This window comes from Salarias fasciatus, chromosome 10, assembly GCF_902148845.1.
Source record: "Salarias fasciatus chromosome 10, fSalaFa1.1, whole genome shotgun sequence".
NCBI classification, from domain to species: domain Eukaryota; kingdom Metazoa; phylum Chordata; class Actinopteri; order Blenniiformes; family Blenniidae; genus Salarias; species Salarias fasciatus.
In genome coordinates, this window is record NC_043754.1 from 9,707,366 (window position 1) to 9,734,619 (window position 27,254).

At 44.5% G+C, this 27,254-nt stretch overlaps 1 protein-coding gene across 1 annotated transcript; it reads right to left on the reverse strand.

The window, feature by feature from the left end:
* Positions 1–13,540: 13,540 nt before the first annotated feature.
* Positions 13,541–27,010, reverse strand: nectin3b (nectin cell adhesion molecule 3b). The gene is made up of 6 exons (XM_030101668.1): positions 26,840–27,010; positions 18,813–19,160; positions 18,063–18,362; positions 16,865–16,982; positions 16,594–16,745; positions 13,541–14,446 (listed from the first exon to the last, which is right to left on the reverse strand). Exons 1-6 carry the CDS (start codon positions 26,916–26,918, stop codon positions 13,779–13,781), a joined length of 1,665 nt encoding a protein of 554 aa, XP_029957528.1. The 5' UTR covers positions 26,919–27,010; the 3' UTR covers positions 13,541–13,778.
* Between the last annotated feature and the right edge of the window lie 244 nt (positions 27,011–27,254).

Genomic DNA, 27,254 nt, shown 5'->3' on the forward strand with positions numbered 1-27,254 from the left:
TTGGCCTATTCTCTGCAATGAAAAGTGGTCGCTAAAACATTAGAAAATCATTGAAAAGTCACTTGTTACACAAATTATTTTCACACTCAGATGAATGAAAAAAGTTTAAAGAGGAAAAAACACTTTGGGAAATAACTACAATTTAAACTGCATTATTGATCTTCATGACTTGTAAACTAACATTATAAAGAATAAAAACACAATAAGACATAGAACATTTTAAGTGATGAATCTCATATGTATGGAAGTCTCACAGTCTGAAATAAAAAGAGGGAATAAAAAGGACTTTTCCAAAGTTTTTTTTTCTTTTTTTTTTAGATACAGACACGCAATCCAGCAGACTGCACTGCCACGTGTGACCACGAGGTGCTGCTCTTGGACAGCGCCTCCCCCCCCTCCATTCAAAGAGCCAGAGAGACCCTGAGCACTGACTGAAATGAACAAATCAAAGATTTCTGTCTTAACACTGACACCATCGCTGCAGCGTGAGCTCGGGCTTTTCAGACACGCACGCCGTGTCGTCTCCACTCAGTGTGCTCGAATAAAAAAAACCTCTTTTCACTTAGTTGTGGGGAATCGTGGTGAATGCAATGTGACTGTGACCTTGAGAGGGTTTCTTCCTTTCTTCATAACACACCAAGGCGTGCATCAATTCAGACTCCCTCTCATACACTCGAGGACCTTCTCGTTTTGTTTCCCAACAAAAGTGAGTCAGAGCTTCCATTTCTCACAGCGTTTACTTTAAAAAGGTCACTGAACACCCGCATGCACCGTAGAGCCGTCCGACTTCACATAGCACTTCACAGGAGCCTTTCATTTAAGGCTCTTCTTTATGTTGTTGTGTGTTTGCTTCCGACTCAGACCACGACTCACAACATAATGCACTTTAATTCATATATCCAATGAGAAAAAGACTCACCTCGTCACACTGGAGGAAGGTGAACGCGACAGAAAACCCAAAATGTCAATATGGCACTTGAACGGTTAGTTTTCATCTTTACAGGAAACTTCACTAAAATACATTTTACAGGCATGTTAACTGTATTCCCGGAGTTCTCAACGTGCGGGAGGATGAACCACTCCTCACACAACTTAAACTACACAACAGCACCCCAACCTCTCACGCTGATAAGTAAACTGTGGCTGAATGCAGGGTTTATTAAGAAGACACGCCGTGTTAACTTCAGCCAGTGGCATTAAAAAGCAATTCTTCTTGTGGTAATTACAGACACTCAAGCTTATTTCAGAATAAGTCTTAGAACAAATGCAGAAATGTAAATTTGTTAGTATTAAATAATTATTGGATTGAATTTCCAACTATTCTCTTTTTCACCATGATTTTTTTTATGACAAATTAAAAAGAAATAACCCCCAGAGTTCCCCTGCTTCTGCGGCCCCCTTGAAGCTGTCTGTCGCCATGTGAGAGGCGCCTGCCGCACACTTTGAGAACCCCTGGTGAAATCCATCTGAACAAAGCTGAAAGGGAAAACGTGATCTTTCTTTGCACAGTATTTATGAAAACTGTATTAAAGACGCCTCGCGGTTTAGTACAAGGTTACGACTCTACGCGGCTACAGATGGAGACGTTCTGCTGCAGAACGAGGACAGAACTACCTTAATAAATCCATCTATGTCTGTGAGCTGCCTCTTTGTTTGCAGTAATCTCACTGGACCCAGGAAGTCTGACTGAGAACAGATTCACTGATCTTTACACTGATATGAGAGTGTATGGATTTTGGTGAGTCACTGAGCTTTACACTGAGAAAAAACAAAACAAAACAGGTGCTTTAAAAAAAAAAAAGGCTTTTAAAAAGGAAAATAAAAACAAACTGGGTGCACAACTGAGATAATTTTTGGTAGACGATTAATTTGATATAACACTGTATCACAGCACAAGTAATAAACTGACGTAAAGTTGGTTTATTTCCTGTTTAAAATATGTCGAATTCTAGTGAGCATGCATTTGTGGGATGAGTAGCGGAGCTGAGAGGCCAATTCCTCCCTGCTGTTGTCAAACAGCCCCTGTTGACTCTGGATTTTTGAGCTTCTCGTACCCAAAACCTTCCAGCAGTGCTGAACTAGTGAGATTGGCTTGAACAGAGACCGACAAAGTGAGCAGCAACCTGCTGTTAATCCCACAAATGCACGTCCACTCGCCATCGTCGCCAAGAAACATTGTTACAACAAAGAAGTCATCTACCAAACTGACATGTTCTAACTGTTTTTGATTAGATGATAATATCTAAATCAAAGCGAGGATTTTTAGAATGATGGCGAGTTGATGAGTCCCACTTCCCTGGATCTGCGGTGGAGCGTTCCTCTGGGAACGTGGGAGGTTTTGTACAGCGGCCACAAGCGGCTCTGACACCATTCTGCATGGCAGCGGCTGTTAGCGGAGGTTGTTGTTGAATGTACCGACTCTGCACTCATATTTATCACCTTCCTGTTACCGTATATAAATGACAACGCTCCACTTCTAACTGCTTATAATTATGGATCTCGGCAGCAAAGGATCAACCGTCATAGTTGTGTTAAAGGCAGAATGAGGATCGTCTGACGGATAGTGGTGAAGATGTGTGAAAACTGCTCACAAATAAATAGTCCTTCGTCTAAAGCTGCCACCTGTTTCCTCCTCTGGATTGATGGCTCAGTGAAGCGGCGGAGGTCCCGTGTGCTCGGCGCCGCCGGGGCGGGCCGGCTGCCAGTGTGATCGGTGGACTGTGTTTAGGACCGTGCGTCACACGTAGTGTTCGCGGTGGTTGATGTACACCCTGTCCGTCCCGCTCTGGTGACACACCCACTCCAGGCGGGAGGCCTGCTGGGGGCCGCCGCCGTGCGGTCCCGACCTCGCGGCGGGGGGATCCGGCCTGTCGCCGAGCTCGTACCGCCGCTCGGCTCTGCGGGTCTGCAAAGACAGGAATCCTTCAAACTGTGATCCAGAAGCTGCTTTTTTTTTTTTAACCCTTGAGGCTGAAACACCGGCATGCTTATGAAAGCTTCAGCTGAGAACAATAATTAAAAATTAAACTATCTTACATGTTAAGTGATTACTACCATTAAAGCCTTCTGCTCCATAAAATCCGATGAAGGTAGTCAGCAGGTTGTTCTAGCCGCCTGCTGTGACTCATCATTAGCGAACAAAGCGGCCATGTAGTTTGGTGTAAAGGCAGGATGGCTCGCATACATAATGACTTCAAACCAGCTGTTAGGAAAGAAGAAGAGGAAGAAGAAGAAAAAAAAAGCATGAGAATAAAGAGAGGGGGGTTCACCTGACACAGCCAGGCCACTTGCGATGCGTGGACTCCCAGAGGAACCGCAGGAGCTCTCTCCGAGTAGGGAGGGGGCGGCTTGTGTGTCGGAGGAAGGTCAATGCTTCAGAGGAAAGAGGAAAATGCAATGAAGAGAGGTTCTCAAGAGCAGGCGGACGCCGAACGGAGGAGTCAGAGCCACAGTTTATCGAGGGTGCAGAGTCAACAGTCTGAGTCAGCTGCCCGAAGACACACCACGGGAAATGGTCAGGTTGAGACATTTGGAGACGTCAGAATATCGTCTCGTCTGTGTTTTCAGCGGAAGCAGCAGGTAAAAAGTGGAATATGGTGAATGAAAACATTTAGACTGCACAGTGACTCCCCATCTGTGATTTACCTCCAAAATCACACACAGCATTCATCTGGTGTCACACTAAAAAGCTCAACAATGAAAGTTTTATAAAATCTGTTGTGATTCTGGACAATAAAAGGAATCGTTCCTGTGCTCATTTGAAATTTCTGAAAGAGGATTTTACATTTCCATTACATTCAGATTGATAAAGTGACACCAGGTCCCTCCACAAATCACATCCTGCTCTGAAACAAAGATCATTTTTTAGTCTTTCTGACAATAATCGTCCCTCAAATTCTCAAAATGTTTAAACTTTGTAAAAATAAAGCAGATTGTAATTCATTTTGAGCTGAATTTAAAGCTGTAAAAAAGACTTGTGCATTCTTGTGGTGGAGGTCCTCCTGTTTAGAACAATGTGTCACGACACATTTTCTCTCACATGAGCGGGTCCTTGTTGCGATGCAGTTTGTAGCAGAGCTTTAACCCCGTTTTAAAAGGGAAGACAAAGATGTAAACAGTATGCAAGTGGTGTTCTGTCGGGGCTGGAGATGTGAAGACCGGCTGTAGCTGTTCAAATGAACAGAGAGCGTCAAAAGATGGACAGTAGGATCAAATGTTTTGGTAACCGGAGGAACTCCACTGATCAGTTCTGAGTCGTATTTGTAAAACAGTCATTTTTCCGAGTTCATCTTTTGCAAGTTTTATGGATATACAATCCTCAAGTGTCCCTTTTAAGCAGAGAGCTGAGTGATCCTAATGGCATAACGCCTAAATCAATAGAGTTTCAGATATCCAACAACACAGGAATAAAAGTGACGGACTTTCATTCATGGTAGTAAATCAGACGGTTTCCGACAGCTGCTCCTCTAAAGCCTGTAAAACGCTGAGTCATTTCCACGTGTATTGAAGTCCCTGTCCACTACTAAACCAAAGCCCGCTGTCGACCTTGGCCATTCATAAAAAGACGTCATGAAGGGCATTGATTTTCCAACGCCACGTGTCACTTGATGCTGCTCTCCTCTTTCATATTTTTGGGCTGGCAAGCGGCGAGAGGTTGCGACGTTGCCGCCCTACGCTCAGGCGCGATGAAGGTAGGGCACGAGGTACCGCGCCGGCTCGCTCCCCTCCCCCTCCAACGCCTTCCCCCGCGGCCCGCTGGGACTTCCAGCCACGGTCACGCTTAAGATGCTAAGTTTGTCGTGGCATTGACCGGACAGGCGCGCGGTGAGATGGAGTGTCCTGTAGTGTCAGGGCGGTGATGCAGGGCCACACTCAGTCACAGCGGGCGTCCGCTCGTAAATCTAACGCCGACGGCCGCCTGGTACAGTGTAGGCAGCGGGATCTTTGAAACACAACTCTGAGGCAGGCACGGCAAATATTTACAATGGAGGATTATTTCTCTCTGGAGTGGTTGATTAGAGTTTTTCAATAATGAGCCTCAAAGCGAGGCCTGCAGAGGTTTTACCAAGGAGCTTTCGGCAGGATTACTTTCTAACCTTATTTTACTGCAAAAAATTCAAATCTTCACATTATTTTTTGCTCATTTAAGCAAATGATAACATTTACATCATGTACTTGTGTATTTTTTGAACAGGATTCTGTAATATGTTACGGTTTTCCACTAAATGAACAAAGCGCTGTGTGCTCAGCACTGCCCCCTATTGTGAGGCAGAGTAATTAGCATTTTCCTCACTGCTATTTTTGCAAAGCCATCCAGCCAGAATTTTACGATAACAAGAGATTTTTTTTTAAAACTGTTTTACATCTTCCTATGGATTTTTTTTTTATTACATACAAAATTTGTTATTCAAGACTTAATTTAAAACATCACGAAATCAGAAACAGTAAATATCCCTTCTATAAAATAGAACACACGAGGTACTTTTTTTGAGGCGATAAGTGAGTCTATTTTTTTTTTTTTTTTTTTTGAACATCTCCTATTTGCGGTTGACAAGGTGATTTTACCAGGCATGTTCTGACTTCTGGATGTGTTACATCCTCATCTCTGCTGGATGCCTTTCTGGAGACATCCTTGAGGTGAGCGTGACGAGCGTGCTGACAGGGATGGATGAGCAGCTCAATCTGCAACCTTGCAAATATGGCTCAGGCTCACCGATGATTGTTATGTAAGAGGCAGAGGGCCCATCATTTCCTATTGACACCAAAAGTGCACCTTTGCAAGTGTGAACTTTTTAACATGAAGCAGAGATTAAAAAAAAAAAAAAAAAAAAAAAAAAAACGAGCAGGTTTGTGCTTTTGCGCACAGGAACACGTAAAATCTGCATTCAGCAGATGTCAATTACTTAGAACAGATGCAGCAACAAACAGCGTTTAACGTCAGTCATGGGACTCCGGCGGAGGAGCGACGCAGCTCTTTTCTAAATAATTTAACCTCTGAGTTATTCTTCTTTGATCTAACATTAACATGGGCATGGGTGCACTATGTGAACAGACTGAACAAAATAGGGACAAGGGCTCGCTGCCAAGACAGCAATTATCTGCCTCCCCTCAACCTTGTCCTGCAGGCCTCCCGGCTCCGGGGCGCGATCCGCCGCCGCTCTCTCCACAGGAGGAAGGAGCGGCTCCCTGAACCCACCGGTGGGGCCTCGGTCACCTCTCCGGCTATCGTGTCATTAATTAACCGGCCGAGTGTGTTCCGCCGCATGAATTATTTGCCCGACTTACACTTTGTCGGTGAAGGCCGTCGGCGGGGTCTTGCGAGCGGTGAGGACGATGATGGTGAAGACGGTGATGAGGAAGAGGGCGAGGACGGCGCCCATCACGGCTCCCGCCACGGTGATGGAGTTGGACCTCTCGGCTCGAGACTGGTCTGGAAGGGAGCGGAGAGAAACACATCCAGCAGACAGACTGACATCAGGAAGGGAATTCAACCAGAGAGTTCGTTGGTTAGACTCATCAAAGCTCACGTTTAGTTCAGGCTCGCGTCGAGTCAAAAGACTTCAACCCAAACCCGACCGGAAACATCCCTAATAATGGTGTCGGCCATCAGTAAAGCTTGGTGATGTTCATATCTGAACCGCGTCCCAGCAGCACGAGGTCAGCTGCTGTCGTTTCTCACACCAAAAATCATGTTTTTGAGAGAGTGTGACTATTTTTGAGATTCTTTGCAACTTTTTTTTTTTGCTTACTCAGAGCACATTGTGTTCTGAAGAGTACAAGTTCTTCTCTGAAAGTCATCACGAACACCGTGTGCTCAAGGACGATCCTTCAGATTACTGGAAAATGGAAGAAAAAAGGAGCGTGGAGAATGCTTGAGAGTCTCGAAATGTGCTCTAAAGTTAAAATGTATCATATTGAATATTGCCAAAGAGGGAAAAAAGGAAGGAAGATGAAAGCACTGCAGTGTTTAAAGGACCATATTAGATGCTATTTAACTAAATCAAGCATTTTGTTGTGAACAGAATACAGTTTCCAACACTGACTGGCAAGTTTGTAGAAATTATTGTTTTGATGACGAAAAAAAAAATTCACAAATGAAAAATGAACACCAGTTAAAAGAAATGAGAGAAATAACTTTGTCATGAATAGTAGAGGCAGATTAAAACAGGTGACTTTACCAAATTACTCTAAATCATAAGTCTACCTCTTCTTAAGGAGATATTTGTATTTCAACAATTACATGAAAAAGAAATAAAAGAAAGCGGTGAATACATTTCAAAATGACAGATCTGGACGAATGATGTGAGAAAGAAGCCCTTCCTCTGCTAATATGAAACATGTTTCTCTTTTCTTTCAGGACAGTTATTCAGAGGTTTGGCTCTGTTTACCAAACCACTCTCTTCTTTCACTGCTCATCAGTATTGATGTATTGGTATTTTAATAGTCTCCCCCCAACCGAATCTGTCTAACCAGCGCTGGTTGTCCTGTATTTTGCATTTTTTTTTAATGGTGGAAAACAAAAAGTCAGAAAATTAAGCCAAAAATGTCTTGATTTGACAAAAAGCATGTGTGGAATCAAGAGGTCAGGAAGGTGTGAAGCACTGGGACGTTGGTCAAACAGCTGCTCTGTGCATTTAAAAAGTCAAAGAAAATATTTCCCTCCGTAACTCTGAACAGTGAATTTAACTGACAGACTGAAAAAAACCAAAACAATTACAGAAAGAGTAAAGTGTGTAATGGCGTTGCTATAGCAAAGTTTGTAGGTTTATGGCAGATTATTAATAGCAAAGACAAGAAGTGGCTTCATGGTTCAAGAACAGAAAAGTTTCCTTGCAATTCTCTGGAAATCTAATTTATGCCTTTTTTTACATCTTAAAGTTAATTCTCCTGTTGCTCTGTTTTCGGTCTATAACAGTGAGTAGTTCAGAAGATCTTCATTATTCACTCCACATCCTAATCTCTCTCCATCCAAGACTCCACATCATTGTTCCTTTTGTCTTTGTGCATATTATTGCAGAGTGTGCTAAATTAGCTTTGTTGGGCCATATGCTTGCAAAGGCTTCATGCCGTCCACTGAGGGGATTAGGATTAATCGTGATTAAGATGTATTAAACTCACAGAGCAGCGAGCTTTGGCCAATCAGCAGAAATGTGGGAAAAAAAAAAAAACTGAAATGTGGGGCACTGAAGGAACCGGAGGACAAAAGGTGACAGCGGAGGCAAAGTGTGCAGTGGTCAATTTCGTTTGATTCAGCCGTTGAGGTCGGGGGGAGTAAAAAAAAAAAAAAAAAAGAAAATCAATAAAGAGCCTAGATGAGAATTGTAAATAACAGTTCAATTATGATGCAGATTGAACAGGCTGGGATTTCCAAGCTCGACCCTGAAAGCAACCACTTTATCCTCTTTTCCTTTGCCCCTCCCCCTCCCCTCGCTATTCACGCAGCGAGCAACCATTCGATTACATTTGTTGGCTGATGAGTTATGACAAGGGCCTCTCGTTAATCAAAATACCTTCAGAAACGCCGTTGATCAGGCAAGCTGCTTTAATGTCCGACGACTGATGTTTTCACAGAGTTTCATCCTGTCACAAGAGACTCAAAAACTGCTTCAAATCAATGATTTATGGAGAAAATTTAACTTTAGGCCTTAACAGAAAAATTAGAAGAGTATGGTAACCAGCATGTTTAGAGAGTGAATTCAGTTAAAGATTTAGGACAGTTGTGAATTTTCTGTTTGAGCATTTCTCTCCCACATGGACGCGTCTTTGTTTCAAATGGCATCTTTTCTGGAGGGAGTGTGTAGGATTACGAGTGTTAGTGTTGGATCAAAACTCTCCACATTGGGATTTCACTCCAGGCTTTTTCTGTCCCCCTTTTTTTTTTTTTTTTTTGCTTCTTTTCTACTTTGGTACTTCATCTTGCAGCGCTGCGAAGACGGGGTAAGTGCATGCGGGTGCTCAGCGAGGTCAACCTCCCAGACACTTATTATGAATTAAACAGAGCACATTTCTTGGCCTGAGCACGAGTGAAGGAGCAAGACAAGCCTCCACCCCCATCTCCGCTCATCCTTAAAGCTCGGGGGTCGTGCTACTGCCCAGACTATCCGAGCCCACGGGGAGCGGAAGCCGGTGTAATAGCGGCGGGGGGAAGGAAGCTTTGCAAAGATTGTGACAGTTTGATCCCACTTCTGCTGCGGAGATAATATAAAAACCTCTCATATACACACAGTCGCTGCTTCCCTGTGCGCCTCCTCAGACGTTTGCTCAGTCCTTTGTGTGTTGTGAAAAGCATCCTTGGAAACTGTTAAGTTGCAAGAATAAACACGGCAAAACCCGATCTCCGCTGAAAGTGTTTCAAACAACAATTCAATTCATTCTTTGCCGACTGACGGCGTCACGGGCACCGAACTGATCTGCTGCGTCAAACCGAACGCTCAAGGTCGGAACGGCGGCGGCTGCGACCACGATAAGATCAGCAGAGGATGGAGGTCAGCTGAGCGGAGACTTCTAGAGGGGAACTGGAGAGCAAGCCCGGCGATGTCAAGGTCACGCCGATGCGCCGCGGCCTCGTATCCAGAGGAGCTCTCCGCCGGCGCGCCGGGCTACGAGCGGGCCGTTCACAGTTCCAGCGGCTAATTCTCGCCTTCACAGCGGCACGGTTAACCTCCCCCCCCGCCCCACATCCGCCCCCCCCCCCACATCCGCCCCGTCCCCCTGCCTCCTTTCTGCGGCCAGGTAGAGCCGGTGTAGGAAGACAGCCTCCATCAGCAGCTCCAGATGAGCTTGTTGCCATGGGGACAGTCAATGGGCTGGAGAGTGGGGACTTTGGGCCAGTCAGAAACACTCAGCGTTTAATTTTACCAGCTGGTAGACAGTGGGAGAAAGACACGGGGGTGGGGAGGGCGGCGGACTCACAAAGACGAGGGGGGCTGTGGAGGGAGGGCGAGGGCCTTTCTGTCCTCAAACAAAGCGGAGCAGTGAGGAGCTCAGGAGGTGCCGGGTCTCCCCCCTGTCCGCGGAAATACCAGCCGAGACAAACAGCTCAGTGTTGCAGTCAAACAAACAAGCGGCGAAAAAGCTGTACAGTAATGAGGGAGATAACATTTTGTTACTCAAGGAAAAAAAGGATTTAAAAAAAAAAGAAAAGTGAGGAAAAATGATTTTGGATTACATCATGCCTGGAGTCCCACATACACGTACGAGTTTGTGTGTGTGTGTGTGTGCGTGTGCGTGGAGGGAGTTATGCAGCATTACGCGTTGGGGAGCTAAAGATGATGTCATTTATGGATGAACAAAGAGGCAGAGACTGAGCAGTCGGTACCGGCAAGCTGGAAAAAAAAGGAAAAAACCCTCCAGAGAAAATAACTCACAGGTGCTAAGGTGCTTTATTGAGCTAAAGTATCTCAAAAAGATTGACAAAATAATGCTCCACTGCTGTCACCATCATGTTTTTTTTTTCCCCCCTTCCTCCAGAAACTTACATTTTGTTCTGTATATACAAACACAAACATGACCACAAGGTGCTTTTCATTGACAATGTGAGACTAGAGATAATTCCTCTAGTCTTTCATACAACATTGACTCTACAGAGAGGAAAAAAAACAAAAAAACAAAAACTGACATACCCGTGAAGTAGAGAAGATGTAACACATATTACATCCAAAAAAAAAATTCATTCAAGCTTTGCCTTGTGTGTTTTGATGCCGTTAGGTTTGCAAATTACTGGGAGTGCAGGGAAGAGGAGTGGATATGGCACCAAGAATTCCTCCTGACACAGTGGGAATTAAAATAAAAACAGACTCTCACACAGAGCAACATACCAGGCCGTTACATGTCATCCATCGGTAAACAATAAGGAAACGCAGACATTTATTCTAGGTATCTAAGGCACTAGTTGTACGCACATCTCAACCCAAATTGAAGAAACATTTCTTAAAGGTGAGGATATTGATGACTCTTCTCTATACACAATATCACAGTACAAAGAATTTCATTAATCCGGGCGCGGGGCGGCAAACTGATGAGCCAAGCAAAAAATAACGTATCGATTCGAGCAATTTCCGTCTTAGTGCATAGAGGCAAACACAAGGAGGGTTCAGGCTGCCGTGCTTCCTGTTGTGTGCTGCGTTCACGTGGGGGAGACCAGAAAAGGCAGAACAAGAGACGTCGACGGCACTCTGAACCCCAAAATCAATACTTTCAGTCAATAAGTCAAAATCAGGCTGCTAAAGAAATAACCGCATGCACGTTTTATTTGAATGGAATATTGACACAGAAACTGAGAAGCGAGATCAAGAAAAACTGTGCCCAACCTGCTTCGGAGAAAACTTTTTGGACCGAGTAGAAGCAGCAGGAGAGAAGGTCCCGGTGGGTCAGATGCTTCGTGCACCACAAAACTAACCTTTTACCACCGACAGGACGCTTCTCAGACGCCACAACTTGGGTACGTTAAGTTTAGGTGAGACTATAAACTCTCGCCGTAGCTTGAAGTTGTTGAAATGTTGCATCTTCGGTCTATGGAGACAAGTTACTGCTACTGTACGGCAAGTGTGACGAACACAGACTTCAGTTCAGGCCTCAAGCTGCTGCGGCTCGTTATCAAGTTTCACAATGTACAGCGCAGCCTATCCAACGCACACAGCTCACACCCTTACTTGTAGTCGGTGGGGGAGCCATAAAAAATAGAAATTAATTCCCATTCAAACTGTTAATGTAATATTAAAGCACCTTTTCACTTCTATTTCAGGCTACAAGACCCTGTATACAACAGTGATATGTTAGTCATTTATATTAAGCTAAATGATTGTTTGTTACCTAGTCAGGAATACAGATGTGAAACACTGTCATCTTTTTTTTTTCCTTCTTTTTTTTTTCTTCTTTTAAATACATACAAGTTAAACAAATATTTGGCATCTGGCATCAAATATCATATAGGTGATCATACGACTAAACTGGGCATGTATTCACAACTAGTGTACATGAAAGAAGCGGTTGGTTCTCCTCCATGCAGTCTGGTAAACAGGTGCATGTGCCAAAAAAAAAAATCCACCATCAGAAATGTGTTTGTGTAGGTCTCGCTCGTGAAACGCTGTGGTTTCACAGACACGAGCATCCGCGCAGCTCACAGTACTTGGTATGGCGTGCCGCGTTGGCAATGAAACGGGACGATCAGCGAATGAAACGGATTCAACCGCAAGTCTAGCATCAAAAGTCTTTCAGAAAAAGAAAAAAAAAAAAAAAAATCATACTGAGGCTTTAAAGCTCACTAAAAGAGGCTAAAAAAAGAGTGCAACCAAACACTGCCTGTCCCTGTACTGCCAATGAAGAACTGAGTCAAAGTGCTGAAAATCACAGGCAGGATTGAGGAAATTTCACTAGAAAGTGCTCAGACTACCGAACGCATGCTTCGCCGTTAATACCGATTAAAAAAGGAAAGGGGTGAACGCCAGAGGATGCAGCAACATCATGTTGATCGACCAATGACATGAAGCCTGCCGACGCCTTGGACTGGGTCAGGCCGGTGAAATCAGACCATCGGTAGACCCGACCGGCTCCTCAGAGTGATTTCTCTGTGCAACTAAAGGCTTTGTAACCAGGAGGCCAGCGTATGACGGCCAGCGAACCCCGGCCTGCTCAGAGCACTCCCGAATGCGGAGGAGATCCAACTTCCATTAACGGACAGAAAAGAATGACACAAACTGAAGCAGATGATAAACCTGGAACACTTTCTGTAACTCACACAAATGATGGAGAGTCGAAAAGAAGAACCCTAACCCTTCTTATTTTAGCTTGGGATTTTTTTGTATCATTATTCTATATCAAGGCTTGACCTGTGAGATAAACCCAGTCTGCTGTTGACCTGCCCCCATTCACCTCCTGCTCTCTCTCCCTCTCCTTCTCATGAGTATAAGAGACAAAAAGAAAGGAATGGAAGAGAAAAGCCCCGAAGGTTAACACCTCGCTGAGATACGTAGTGGTCAAAGTCCCCAAGCTCACAATTCAGATTTAAATAATAGTAGTCATTTCAGTAGAACAAAAAAATGAGTCAACCTTCACTTAGAAAGTCCTGCAAATGGCAGTGCAATACATTTTAGGATCTCGAGTGTGCGGAGGTCATTAGTCACAAAGGAATCCTGATTTGTTAGCAAGACAAATCCCCTTTTAAATAAATTAGTCTATTATGGCTCGGCTGTGTCTTACTGCGCTTAAGGAAACAGACTGATGACCCTCTGAATTACATGGTTTTTATCTTCAGCCAAGCGCTCTGTCCCAGTCGAGAATGTCAGCTAATACTGAATGGTTGAAGCGATGTCGACATGCTAGAGTCTAAATTAGAGTCAAGCGATGCTGATCTGTCAAAAAACAAAACAAAAAAACAAAAACCTCTTGTAGTACTCACACGTGATCTTGAAGCCCCCAGGGCCTTCACTCAAAAACAACAAAAAAAACATAACGCTAAAGTATCTGTGGCAGTTCAAGTTGTAAGGCAGAGACAATACATACATCATATCTTCCATTACTCTGGACAGACGCTTCAGGACGCAGGTGTTAACCGTCCCACTGTACAGTTCCAAGTCTGTCCACGCCAGAAAGTCCGGAACTCAAGTGTCTACCAGGACGCTTGAACAATACAAGAGATCTACAGCATAGATTAGAAGTAGTGTGTGTGTGTGTGTGTGTGTGTGTGTACAGACAGAAAAAAAAAGTGTTTCTTCCTAATTTAATAAACACGACCTTCCGATTCCTTCTGTCGTTCTGCCGCTGCAGACCCGGGTAGCTGGTCAAACATACCACTCCCTACGCGAGATGACCGAGCCGTCGGTGTGGGACACGTAGTCGCCCTCGGGCCCGCTATCGTAGCAGTCGTCCGCCATGTAGGGGGTGCTGTTTGCCCGGGGCCGGGGCGAGTGAGGGTACCGGGCGCGTCTGGCCTGCTGCGGACTGGAATACTGTGCGTGTTCGTGGTGGTGGTGGTTCTGCTGGTGGCGGCCGCTCTCCCTCATCGCTCTCGTGTACCCGTTGACGGGGTACTCCTCCCCGTTATAGTCGCTATGGTTACGGCGGTCGCGCTCCTGCTTGAGCTGACGGTCGCCCCACTCCTCTCGGTCGTGGTCGCGGCGGTGGGAGCTGGAGCCCGCCTTGGTGGGGTGGAGCTCGTGCTGCGCGGGCGCCTTCTGCAGGTCGTTGGGGCCCAGGTACTGCTTGGTGTAGTAGTTCCCGTGGAACGTCTGCTGCTTCCGCAGGTAGCACACGCCAACCAGAGACAGCAGCAGCAGCAGGAACAGGGCCCCGCCCACGGCCCCGCCCACAATGGAACCCAGATTACTTTCGGGTAGGGCTTCGAGGGTGGGGGAGCTCAGAAGGACAAGGCCCTTCTCGTCAACAAAGGTGGAGGAGGAAGAGCCAGGAAGGACAGGAGCGGTAATGGTGGAAGGCATGGTGGGAGGATCTAATGGAGGGAGGGAGGGAGGGAGGGAGGGAGGGAGGGCGAGAGGGGAGCACAGGGCGAAAGGGAGAGATGGACAGACAGAAGCAGAGAATGTCAATGCCAACTACATCAGCATTTCACTAAGAAGGGACAGGCTGGCTAAAACGTCGACTAAACTATGGCGTCCGCAGTCAAAGCAGCAGTTTCTGGAGAACTTCTGCGATACAAGGACGAGCAAGTGAAACGTGAGATGTAGACTTTGATACTGGGAGCATAAACCATGTATACACTGGATTTTTGCAGAAGGGTTTGAGCAATATTTCCAGAAGAAAAAGAACATTATGTTGATAAGATCCCACAGATGAACTGATCACTACAACAACTTGCAATATACTCTCTCACAATGAAAGCAACAGGTCCGTGTAATTACACACGACGTTTTGACCCCCTTTCTTATTGAATAACAATAAGTATTTACTGCCTCGTTAAATTTTTAATAACGTTTTATGCGTTCTGTAACCTTGGTCAAAGCAGTGTGTTGTCATTAAAATTACCAGCTCTAAAAAAAAATAAATAGCAATCACCTGCTTGACTGATGAATGATTAATTAACAACTGCTCTGATGATCAGTTAATTGGGTTGAGTGTGTTATTTTGAAGTTTAAATTGTCTGAATCCAGCTCTTTAATATGCAACGTGTCTATTCACTCGTTTTCCTTCCTGAGACCAGTGTAGAACAAAAATAAGCTCCTAAAGCTACACTGAATTTAGGGAAAGGAATGTGAATTCTGACTTTAGGAAAATATGACTGAACACTCCGTCCTCTTCATCTTGCCACTGTTGCTCCAGCAGGTCAGATTTTCAAGTAATACTGAGTTAAACAATTCAAATAAAGGCCAAAAAGCTATTGTAAAAAGTTACTGGATTTATAATAAGTTTTTTTTGCCAGCGGGGATCTAACTCATTAGAGCATAATAAATTGATAAAATATGAGTTTCAGATTTTTAGTTAGTTTTATTTTTCCGGTCACTGTACATTCAAAATACACTTTTTATATATTTATATATACCGTATACCGAATATAGATTCATCCGTTTTAAAAGGTTTCAACCAGATTGTAGTAAGAATATCCATTTAAGATCTTATTTTGAAAGTATGTTAGTCATGTCCTTAAAATGAAATAAAATAATCGTTATGGCCACAGACGGAAAAACCTAAGGCGTTAAACTTAGGCTAATGTAATGGAAACAATCTCAAAACTTCAAAATGCTGCTGGAAAAAATGAGCTGTGCCACTTTTATCCTGCTGCAAAGCCAGATGTGACGCAAAGGATTCAGGTCTGAGAGATCAGAAACTCGAACTCCAGAGGTTTGCAGCTCCCAAGTATGAAAGTGAACAACTCTACACACACACACAAACGCAACTGACACGAACACACACACACACACACACAAAGCACAACAAAAAGAGTACACTGACATGCGTAGGCTAGTGCACACACCCATACAGGTCCTCTCAAAGGAAAATGAAATATGGATGATAAATAATAAATAGCAGTTGAAAAGAACTAGTTAATGTTTTATGAATCTGGGACATCATCTCACAGTCAGGCTGCAGGCTTTTGCTCCTTACTGCATGACACATGCAGAAATAAAAGGAACATAGAAAGACGAGGAGAGCGAGATGAAAAAGAAATGCACATCATAATCAGAACTTCATTCAGGGAGCGCGCTTCCACAGACAAGACGGATTTTTGTGAGAAACCAGAGGAACATGCTCATCATACACAGAGGGACACGGCGTACTCGGAGGCCAAGCCAGCAGGACAGAGCAGAGGCAGTGCACTTTGGTCTGAAGAGGCTCTAACTATTTGCAGCTGTTTGGCACAGGAACCCCCCAGCCTTTCTAAGCACGGGGAGATCAAGTGTTGATCTGGGCTAATCAGCATGCAATTAGGACCGAATCTAACGCTGTGCACCGTGGGGCGATTGTTTGATAGGCTGTCAGGACGTGCAGAATCGGTGCGAGTGATCCAGTGTCACATTTCAGCTTGAAGGACATTGTCACAGGCAGTGATACCCTCTATGACGCGCATGCATGCAGGCACAGTGCTTCCTGAGGGACGGCGGTGGGAGTCAGCGGTGTTTCAGGCGCGCACGCTCCGCTCACCTTGTATGAGGATGCGCACGTCTCGGCTGCGGAGGTTGATGTCGTTGGCGACCTCGCACCTGTAAACTCCCGAGTCATTCCGCTGGAGGGGCCGCAGGAAGAGCAGAGTGCTGTTTATGATTTCCACCCCCTCCGGCATTTCGCTGTCCAGCCTGCGAAACGCAAACGTTAAGACGCATTAGTGCTCTGCTGCGGGTTTTTTTGAGGGAGATTTCCCCAAGTTGCTGCAGTCACAGGCACAGGTTTTCCCGTTGCCGTTCCAGTCACAGACCTGATCCATCTGAAGTGATGAGCCGGGGGGTTTGCGTTGGCTTTGCACGTCATTTGTACGTTTTCCCGGCCCACGTACCAGTCGCCGTCGTACCCCACCACGGTGATATCGGGAGCAACTACGGGAAGAAAAGAAATACAAACGATTCAACAGATATGACAAAAAAACTAGCCAGAGGGAAAACAACTCAGAGAAATTGTGCATAATTCGAGCCACAGCAAAACCCTATTTCACTTAATCTATCACACTGTACACGAGTTTTCACAATTCAAAATCAAATCGTCAGCCGATGGAGCCGTCTGTTAAAGTCTCACTCCTCTTGTCGGTCTGCATTAGTTTCATTTGAAACTACATAAACTGCACAGTCTAGGGCTTTGTCTTAAGAAAAAAAAAAAGTTTTCTGTACATTTATTCCCCTGATGATCCATTTATTGGAGAACTAGAACATCTTTTGTTGCTTCACATCTCTCTCAAAACAGCAAGTCAGCCAAAAGCAAACACTTCTTGTCAAAACAAAAAAACACTTTCAAAGTGTTTAATTTCTCTCCTTCATGAGTCTGTTTGCTGCTGCTCCGCAGTGCTCGGTGGAAAGAAAACATTTCTACTTTTGACAGTTTAGGAGTGCAGGGATAAGAAATGACAAATAAAACATGATTATTAGCAGCGAGGAGCCTGTGAGAAAGGCAGCGGGAGGAAAAGTCTGCTGGTCATGACGATGCCTTTTTAGAGAAACATTATTAATCACTATTCAAACAACTGAACTGCATTTATTCTCAGTATAATCGAGGTCATTGAAAGTGATAACAGTTTAAAACAACATGCGGATGGGTTTTAAGAGACCCTGGGGTGGGGCGGGGGTGGACTCTACTTCCACATTTTTTTGGAAAATAAATGTCAAACTGCTGCAGCAAGTAAAATACTTCTGAAAACTATCAACTAGCACTTTCTGAATTTAGAGTTTAAATATTTTAAGAGCTGTCACGTGAGGACGAAAGTGCAGAATAGGCTGCAAATGGTCTGATCTTAGACCTTAAAAATCTAACGCATTATATACTGTACAAACTTCTCTTCTCGATTTAAGGCACTAGGTATTTTCTGGCCTGGCATGTATTTCACTTTTTTACATTATTTGGCATGTTTAACCGAAATGAAAAAGACGAAACAAAGTTGAAGTGTAAATTGTAAAAGAGGGACCCACATTGCACATTGAGCCTGTACGGGATCCTGAAGTCGTTCTGCAGGGCCGGGTGTCGGACCACACAGGTCAGCGCGTGGCCCTGGACGTGGCGCGTGGGCTGCCAGATGTAGCGGACCTGCGTGCTGGTCGTGCCGTTGGCCTCGTCGAACAGCTGCACTTCCGACTGGCCGAAGAGGTTGGACTCCCAGGACACCTCCGCCGGAGGCCGGGCTCGCTCGGCGATGCAGGTGGCCACCACCGTTTCATTGCCGCCATCGATCAGGGCCGTGGAGCCGGCCGACACGTACACCTTGGGCTCCACTGTGATTTAAGAGGGTGAGGGAGAAACGGAAAGAGAGGAATAACGGCGTGCCACGTTAGAAACCGGCCGGGTTCTGAGGTTGTAGCTGCAGTGTGGGAAACTGTTGATACTGTGTTTGTCTTCCGTGCGTCGTTAACTGCAACTTCTCCAGCGCTTTCATTCCACTACAACTCAGTCCAACCCGTCATTAGCTGCTCTAGCCACCCTTGTGATGTGAAAACAGACTGAGTGAACACACACAAGCTGTTCGCGAACCGGCAGCGACAACCTGCGATCCAAAAGAAAACTAAAAGACTAACCTTTCTAGAACAGCTTTATGGGAAGACTTGTGAAAAACACTGACTTGATTTGTGTTTTTCAGCCTACATGAATCATTTTTTTCCACTGATTTGTGACCATCAAGAAATCAGAGGTGAGGAATTGAAGTGAATGGTTTGCTGCAAACTTACCGAGCACGTTGACCGTGGTCGAGGCTTGAGTGTTTCCCAAAGGAAACGTCGCCACCTTGCAGGTATAGAGGCCGACGTCGGCGAAGCCCACGTTCTCCAGAATGATGGTGGCGTCGTGAGAGGAGGGGGCGCGGAAATGCAGGCGCTGGACGTATTCCGGGGGGATGGAGGTGCCCAGCTCCGGGTTGTAGACGGCCACCGTGACGGAGCCCGTGGGCAGCCGGCGCTCCCAGGAGCTCTGAGTGAGCGTGAGGTTTGTGCCGACCTCCACCCGGCACTCTAACGTCATGTTCTTCCCCAGCACGGCGCTCACCCTCTGAGGCACCACCACCTGACTGCCCCACACACCTGCCAAACACACACACACACACAGCGTCGTCACCAAGGCCAGTCGCCAACAGGCCACAGAAAGTATTAATAATCTGGAGACCTAAATGACGTAAAACAGAATTTCCTGTAAGAGTATAAACCTGCAGAGTAGAAAGACTCAACACATACATAAAATTAAAAGTGATGATTTCTCTGGCTTTTGGATCTCGATAGTCGTTAATAATGGCATCCAATAATGTGAAAAACATCGACAAGTCTGGCACGCAACCAGAAATTACTACTCGGCGTGAGACAAAGCGTGAGAGTTGGAGGTGGCGGGCTGCTGCGTGGAGCAATGTGGTTCAAGTTCCAGCGACGGGGGTCCTTCATCCTCACAACGCTTTGAAAACCACTTACTTGGAGGATCATTTACTTGATGCTGAGGAATGAGGGAACCACTCTTTGCGAGTGAAAAGGACATTAATACAGAGGCTTTGTAAGGAGACGAGAGCATGAATTTTAATATGCGGGGACATTTGAGCTCAAACAATTAAGATAGAGGAATGCAATCAGTAAAAAGAAAATAAATGATGACTAACGTGTCTGACTGAGCGAAACGGCCACAGACACTTTGGTTCAAGTTATGACTGCAATTACCAAGGTTTTCATTGTAGGAAAATACCGCAAATTATAATTCAGGTGATGCGACTCAGTTTTAGTTCACACCAGCTTTAATCAATCAAGGATGGGAGAAACACACTGGTTTTCTATAAAGCTACACTGCTGGGCAGGAATTTATTCAAAGCATATATTCAATGTAAAAGCTGCCAGTAATTATTTCAGACCGTTGGTTTTGGCTTTTGCTGCAGAACCAGTGTTAACAATTTTATGCTAATTTTGTAATTACAAAACAAAACGATATTCTCTGATAGATAAAAAAAAAAAAAAATAGAGTCTCAACAGAGGAATTTGTGATCTTATGACATTTTGTTTTAGAAATGTAATACCGAAGCGGAGCTATCCGAGAAGAAGACACTGCTGCAGCTCTTAATGATGACACGAGATGAACCGCTGGGGTTGAAAGAGAATACATTTCTTTAGTCGACTCGGTGGGAAAGAGGCTGTGCTGCACGTTACATTGTCTGACAGGACTATCAAAGTCATCTATCCGATACGGAGTGAGAAATCGAGAATACTCTGACAGCATCCGTGAAAGAAGGGTATTTCTGGAGTTACCAGTGACGTCAGTGCTTAAAATCTATTTCATATCCGTCCAAGTCTGGTACCATCTGACATCTGTGGGTATTAAACTGTAATCAAAACTTGATACCAGCACAGCAGGCACTGGGCTCCTCAACAAATAGCATAAAGCGAGTGCTATGACTCAGTGTTCTCATTGATGAATTTGCTTTATCTCTGTAGCCTTCCTTCTCCTGACCTGAATTCAGGACTTAAAAGCAGCCCGCCCGTATGTCTTTTGTCCAAATATAACTAACCCATGCACCCTGTCACCTGCACTTGTCAGTGATGTGGCATGTCTTGAAAGCAAAGAGCTCAATGTCACTCTGAGGAAGGTCAAAGAGAAGCGAACAGAACAGACTGCGAGCCACCGACCGACCGGCGGAGGAGGAGAGGAAAAGGAAGGGGGGAAAAAAAAAAAGAAAAAGAAAGGAAGGGAAGAGATATGCTAAGATGATGGTGACATCATCGCTGAGAGAAGAAAAGAAGGCTGGGAGTGAGGAGAGGCGAGAGTCACGTCTGAAGCGCGGCGGCGGCGGTGGCAGTGGCGGAGGGAAATGTTTCTCCAGGATCCCGGCGCGCAGAGAACCCAGGAATATCATTACTGATTTGAAAACAAAATACAACGCCGCTCAGGCTGCAAAAAGCCTGCGACTAGATCACTAATTGCAACAAGCCGCCAGCAGGAAGACATCATCATAAATCAAAACCTGCTGCGCTGCTTGGCAACTGACTCCAAATATTCTATTGTTGTTTGGCCAAAAACAGCTCTGTCTCTGACCAATCTCCGACAAAAAAAGAAAAAAAAAAAATGCCGTGTCCTCAAATACTGGCAGTGCTGAAGGAAATTTCCCAGTTCCCAAAAGTATTAAGTACAAATGTCTCATTTTTCTCATAACTGTCACCAGAAGAAAATTTGAGTTTGGGAGAAAGATGGATTTCCGTTGCATTGTGAGAAGTTTTCTGTTGCATTGTGAGGAGTTTTCTGTAATGTTGATGTGAGTTTGTACGCCATCAAAATGACAAATAGGCAGTATTGTTCCAACAGGTATGTCAATTTAAAAGAGTGCTTTTGAAGTTTGGCCAGAACTGTAATATAAATACATACAAGTTTGCCTGGAAGAATAACAAATTATATTGATTTAGATTTTGCATGAATTTAGGATTACCATTAAAACACTAATCTTGGACTAAATAAGCAATAACACACATGGGGGAGAGTACTGAATAATAATAAGAAAACTGCCCAAAATAATTACAACTGAACAACAGCCGTGTTTCTCTTCTTTCAAACATGGACATTCATACACATCTTTTTATACCATGTCCAAACTGAAAACACCCATGTCATTAGCATCATGGTAGTGAACCAGAGATAACTATTATTAGCATCAAGGACAGTGAGAAGAGCTGCGGGGCAGAAGAGAGATATGTGTGAATTGTCCCTGTCTGTCCAGTCAGTCTTTTGTCTGAACTGTCTGGGTAGACGCGTTGGTGTGGCTGATACATGGGAGAAAGGCCATTAGATGTAGTTTTGTCAGTGTAGATTAATCAAAATTGTTAAAATTAGTGGGGAGATGTCAATACTCAGAACTACAGAGCATCTCTGCTATGGCCTCGCTGAGAATGAACTTCAGATGAACCTTGAAACTGATTTCCACGCAGCGTTTGAGGATTTCCTCCGTTTGAAACACGTCAGGACAGGATCTCTTGAAGGCCAGCCAGACAGGAGGAATGATTACAGCAACCAACAACTGTTTCAGATTTAGCTCTAAAAACACAAATACAATCTGAGCAGGATGGATTTATGCAGGCGGACATATGGACTCAGATTTATCCCGTGTTGAGTGTAACCCACAGTTCACAGGCGTAGAGATCTGCTCTGAACAGAGAGGGAAGCCCCAAGCTTGTATTCGCTGTTGGTTCAGTTGCTCAAGTTGATTAGTAAGTCACCCCCGGACGCTCAAAGCAGAAGATTGAGTCAGGTGAAACAAGAAGGAAGAAAAAAAAAAAAAGACAGAGAGAAAGAGAGAGAGAACACACTGAAATAAAAAGGCGCCTGATTGCAAATGCGCTGTGTGTCACCACTAATGCCCCAGGGCAAGGTTACAGAGGGCAACAGGGAACAAATACTTTTGATTAAATGGAAAAAAAAAAAAAAAAAAAAAAAACTATAAACAAAGTACAACTGGCTTGGATTTCCACATAAATGGAAACACAGATGCAGCAGATGACGTATATTATCCGAGTGTAAACGTAAGAGACGTTATCCAACCTTTTACTCAGCTATGGTTTTGTATGAAAACTGTGAAATGCCACATCTGAATCAGCCACTGCCGTACGCCAAGCTTTTCCTGGAGTACGGAGCCCACTCTTTCACTTCCTGAGTGATGGGACTGGATTGGTGGGAGTCGCCGCATAGTGAGAGAGGAAAAAAGCAGCGTTTTCCTTGAGCTGAATATGTAATGGGAGAGGTATAGCGACTATATTAAATTTTTATTGGCGACATGACGACAACCTTACATAAGCGCGCCCTCGTTTTCTCCAACTCGGAATAAAAAAAAAAAAAAAAAAGTGATGAGAATAGGGGCAAAGTCTTTCTGATCTTATGTTACAGCCTATCTTGACATAGCAATAGCAACTCCTTCATGCTCCCGCTCGTACTCTCAGAAACACAGAAAAAAAGAAAATGCTCTTTTAAGTTCTTTGCGATCCTTATATCCTCAAAAAAAAAGAGAGAGAGAGAGAGAGCGAGGGAGGGAGAGAGAGAAAGACAGAGAGAGAGCGGCTTCTGTAGACGCTCTCAGTTTGCTTTGCAAATTCAACACAATGTGTCTCACTGACAGAGTAGAAAACAGATGAGATATCCTGGCATCAAGGACACGCTGCTCTCTGGGGACACTGCTGCTCCTTCTCACTTTAGTCAATATTACCTTCACATGCGCCACTTATGTGGCAGTAAGTGTATTAATATGTGTATCTTGCTTAGAGGGCAGCGTGTCTTGTTAAAAGTGGAAATCAGAAGAACAGTGGTGATGATTTTAAGGTGAAAGTGGCAGAAACACATTTAGAGGCCCGTTTTAACCAACCTTTTCTATCTCCAATAACTAAAAATACAATCTTAAACCTTGAGCTGGGTAAACTTAACTATCTGTGACAGGAAAGTCCATTCAGGAGGCACCACTTTGATTCACTTTTTAATAAAATAGGTAGTTGCTGAGCAAACTTGTCACTGTGGAATGTTCTCATGAAGTCTGAGGAGTAGCTGTTTGTTGCCAAACTGCTTAATTTGCTTCTTACATGAGTGAGAACATTTACATTTTAAGGGCAAATGTATGTAGCTGCACTGTTGCTTCAGAGAGAGAGAGGAAAAAAAAAACGACAAACAAGACAGACAAAGACATAAGACAGGTCACATTTTTCTCCAAGTAGTCCTGATAAATAAAAAGTTGAAATAAAACTTTAAAAGAACATTGAAAATAACCAAATTTCGTTGGCTGCGTCAGGAATAGTTACACCATGTCCAAAAAACACACCTACGTATGCCTCCTCAACACAGGCTGCCGTTCCATAACAAAAGCTTCCCATCAGAGAAAGAACAGGAAGTCCTCCCTATGAAGGAGCTCCAACAGTGTGATTAGATATTCAAAAGTCGAGCTTTAAGTTAGTTATTTGTAACACATTTTGTTATTGGGCTGGTGGTCCGTGTGTCTGCGGTAAGTTTCCCACTGCATATTCAGCTCACGCTCACTCTCACTGGCGTTGAGTGTTTCATTTTCTGAGTTTTATCTAGACCAGATTACAGTGGGCTGCAATTTGTTCCCACACAGACTGATTTTGGACAAACTCTTTGGCACACACGCAACAATTTTTCAGTGGAAAGACGGGCGAAGTCTTTTTCTTTGTTTCTCAGTACAGACTTGCGGTCAACCGATGTTTCTTTGTCCTCCTCTCCTCACTAAACCATTGTTCTCTCCAACCTCTCCACGGCCACTCAATACGGGGGATACCCAGTGTTCACTGGGGCTTTATCACGTAGTGCTAATGGCGTCAGACTGAATGAATTGTGCATGCAAATAAAATCACTTTAATTCATTATGATAACAAAGGCTGTCTTTCAATGTTTCATTCCAATTGATTAGTAGAAAGATAAAGTGAGTGGTACCACAACCGCAGAATGCTCACAATTAATACCAAACATATGGTTCCAGACAGACTATGTTGACGCATAATGAGCAGCAATCAGCCAAATAAAGACGTAGGATTTTAATTCACAGCAAAAATAGCGTTGTATTCCATATTGAGATCCAGATTCATGACCTGATTTGGGGTTTTGGTGTTCTTAATAACCCTCTACACTACATCGTCAAACTAACACAAAATTCATACAGAACTGTTTTAAAACACAAACTTCTGCAAACTAGTTGCAAAGGGTACTTTACGTTGATGAAATTGTCTTCATATTCCAGCCATCTCCCTAATCTGTGCTATTTTCTACACCACAGAAAGACCATTAACATTTCATGCAAAAGGGCTGTCTCGCAAAAGTCCTACTTACTGCAGCTTAAAGAAAATGCGGCATTCGGCTACAAACACTTAAGTTGAGATAAACATTTTCCCTCTTTAAAAAGCCTACACATCATTATCTTTAAGCATGTGTGAAACTGTTTTGCATTCAAAAAATGCACAAGGTCGAACCCCTCATTGAGATGTAAAGCAGACTTAAATTGGAACGTTAACCTGCCGATCCTCTTTAATTTAGCCCCCACTGTTAAAGAAGAAACTTCGGGATCTTGGTAATGACCGCAAAGGACAACGTTATGTCACCGTTCTGAAGTGCCAAATTAAGTTTAAACCCAATATTTAAATATTTATGAAATAATTTACCAATCAGAATTATTAAAGTATTTTGATTCTGATGAACGTGACTTTCTCGAGTATGGTGTCAAAAGGGGAAAACACAATAAGGTTCATACTATTGTGTGAAGTAGATATGTTGCCATTCAACCACTTAAAAAAATAAAGAATCAAAAAGATCCAGCACTAACTAAACTACCCCAAATATGGGAGCTGGCCAATAAAGTGTTCATCAAAAGAGTTGAGGAAAAGTCATGAGCCCATGAGGATCTTCCTGGCCACCGGTCCATGTGGTTCATTACAAGAGCGGTCCCTCACAATGGTGGGTGGATTGGTGGAGGCTGGTGTAGGCTTCATTAGTCAAATAAACTACTAATGTGACACTTTTGCTTTGACTGTGTTACACAGAAAGCTGTTCAGTCAACACATTTTTACTTTCAGACATGGAATGTGGAAACTGCACTGGATGGAGAGACATCCAGGGCTCAGAACAGCAGTCCATCACAGAGAAGCACACACAGACACACAGAAAATTTAGAGTCGGCAATGATTAAATACAGTGTGTGGAAACCGGAATACCTGCAGAAAATCAACTCACACAGGAAGACTGCACACAGGAGGGTTCCCAGGCCTCGATCTGAAACAGGGAATTCTATGTGTAGCCACTAGAAGCAAAGCGTCTCACCTCATTCACTCCAGCACTATAAGGGTTAAGCTCAGCTGTGAAGGCATGCCTTTCCATTACAAGAAGATAAAATGTTTTATTCCACATGTTAAAGTGGCTTTGTGTCACAAACAGGCCGGCATACATGTAAACTACAATCAATATTTAATTCTCAGTGTTTGATCTGATTGATAATTAGATTCTGACTTTTTTTTTTAAGGGAGCTTCCTGTGAACATCATATCCCCTGAATAAATTAACTTTTATTTTTGCTTGTTGAGAGCAGAGAAGACAGTATAGAGGTGGAGTTGGAGATAACTTGATTTAACAGGAGAAATACATCACTGGGCACAAAGTTGGGCTGGTTGAAGGTGGAGCTGTCTGACTGAACCACATTGAGCTCCTCCTGTATGGAGGACGGCGGGCTCATGGTGGATGACCCTCATCCCGACCTGGGAGCCACACTACCACGGTCTGCCATGAGGAGCCAAGTTCCCCTAACATTTCAAAAAAACAGTCACTCACTGTATCAGCGTGTTAATCCGACATGATATGTCTTCTGGAGATAATAGAGGGTTACCAGTGAATTTGCACTGACCCCAGTGTGGGCAGCACACCGGTGTAGAACTAAGTGCATACTATCCCTGGCTGTGCTATAAAGACAGTTTCTATGGCAGCCTCGGGTCTACCGTCATCTGCGGCGGCGGACAGGGATCGCTCCGAGGCGGGGAAGTCAACTTGCAAGCAAGTTTTTTTTGGCATTTCAAAAAGGTCATTCAATAAACTTGCAACTTCGGAATCGTCCCCCACGCAAAGCGCACGGAGGCGGCCGGTTCGTCCGAGCGGCTCGCTCAGATTCCTGCGGGATGCGCGCGGAGGACACCCGGCTGCTGCCTCTCAAAACTTCTGCGTGCGGCAAGAACCGCCGGAACTACCGTGCAAAAGGATTCGAGACTCACCTGGAATGAGGCACAGGATGTGGAACAGCGCGACCCGGCTCTGCGGCCCGAGCTCACTCCGGTGGGAAAGCGGTAACATTTTGAAAAGCGGTGCAGCCTCCTGCTCCAGGACCAAAGCGTAGGACGCATGCCAATTTAACGGTATGTGGCGAACAGTGGAAGCTCCTCAGCAACAACTCTGAACTGCATGTGGACTGTACCATCAGCACCGGCGGAGCGGGGGGAGGCGGGGCTCACCTGGCAGTGCCGCCGAACGGCCATCAATCGTGGCTCCATTAGAACCTCCCCCCGGAGGAAGAGCCTATTCCTATACACATTACGTCATCTCTGTTGATAACCCGACAAGTATTGATTCCTCAAATCACTTTTTTTTAAATCCCGGCATTCCCAATCATCACGTTTATTCTGCCTCTTG

Coding starts and splice junctions, on each gene's coding strand:
- nectin3b (XM_030101668.1), bottom strand. CDS start 26,918: ATGTTACCGCTTTCCCACCGGAGTGAGCTCGGGCCGCAGAGCCGGGTC. Junction 16,746..16,864: donor CATCACTTCAGATGGATCAG/GTCTGTGACTGG, acceptor TGCGTTTCGCAG/GCTGGACAGCGAAATGCCGG. Junction 14,447..16,593: donor CGTGCGCATCCTCATACAAG/GTGAGCGGAGCG, acceptor TCCCTCCATTAG/ATCCTCCCACCATGCCTTCC.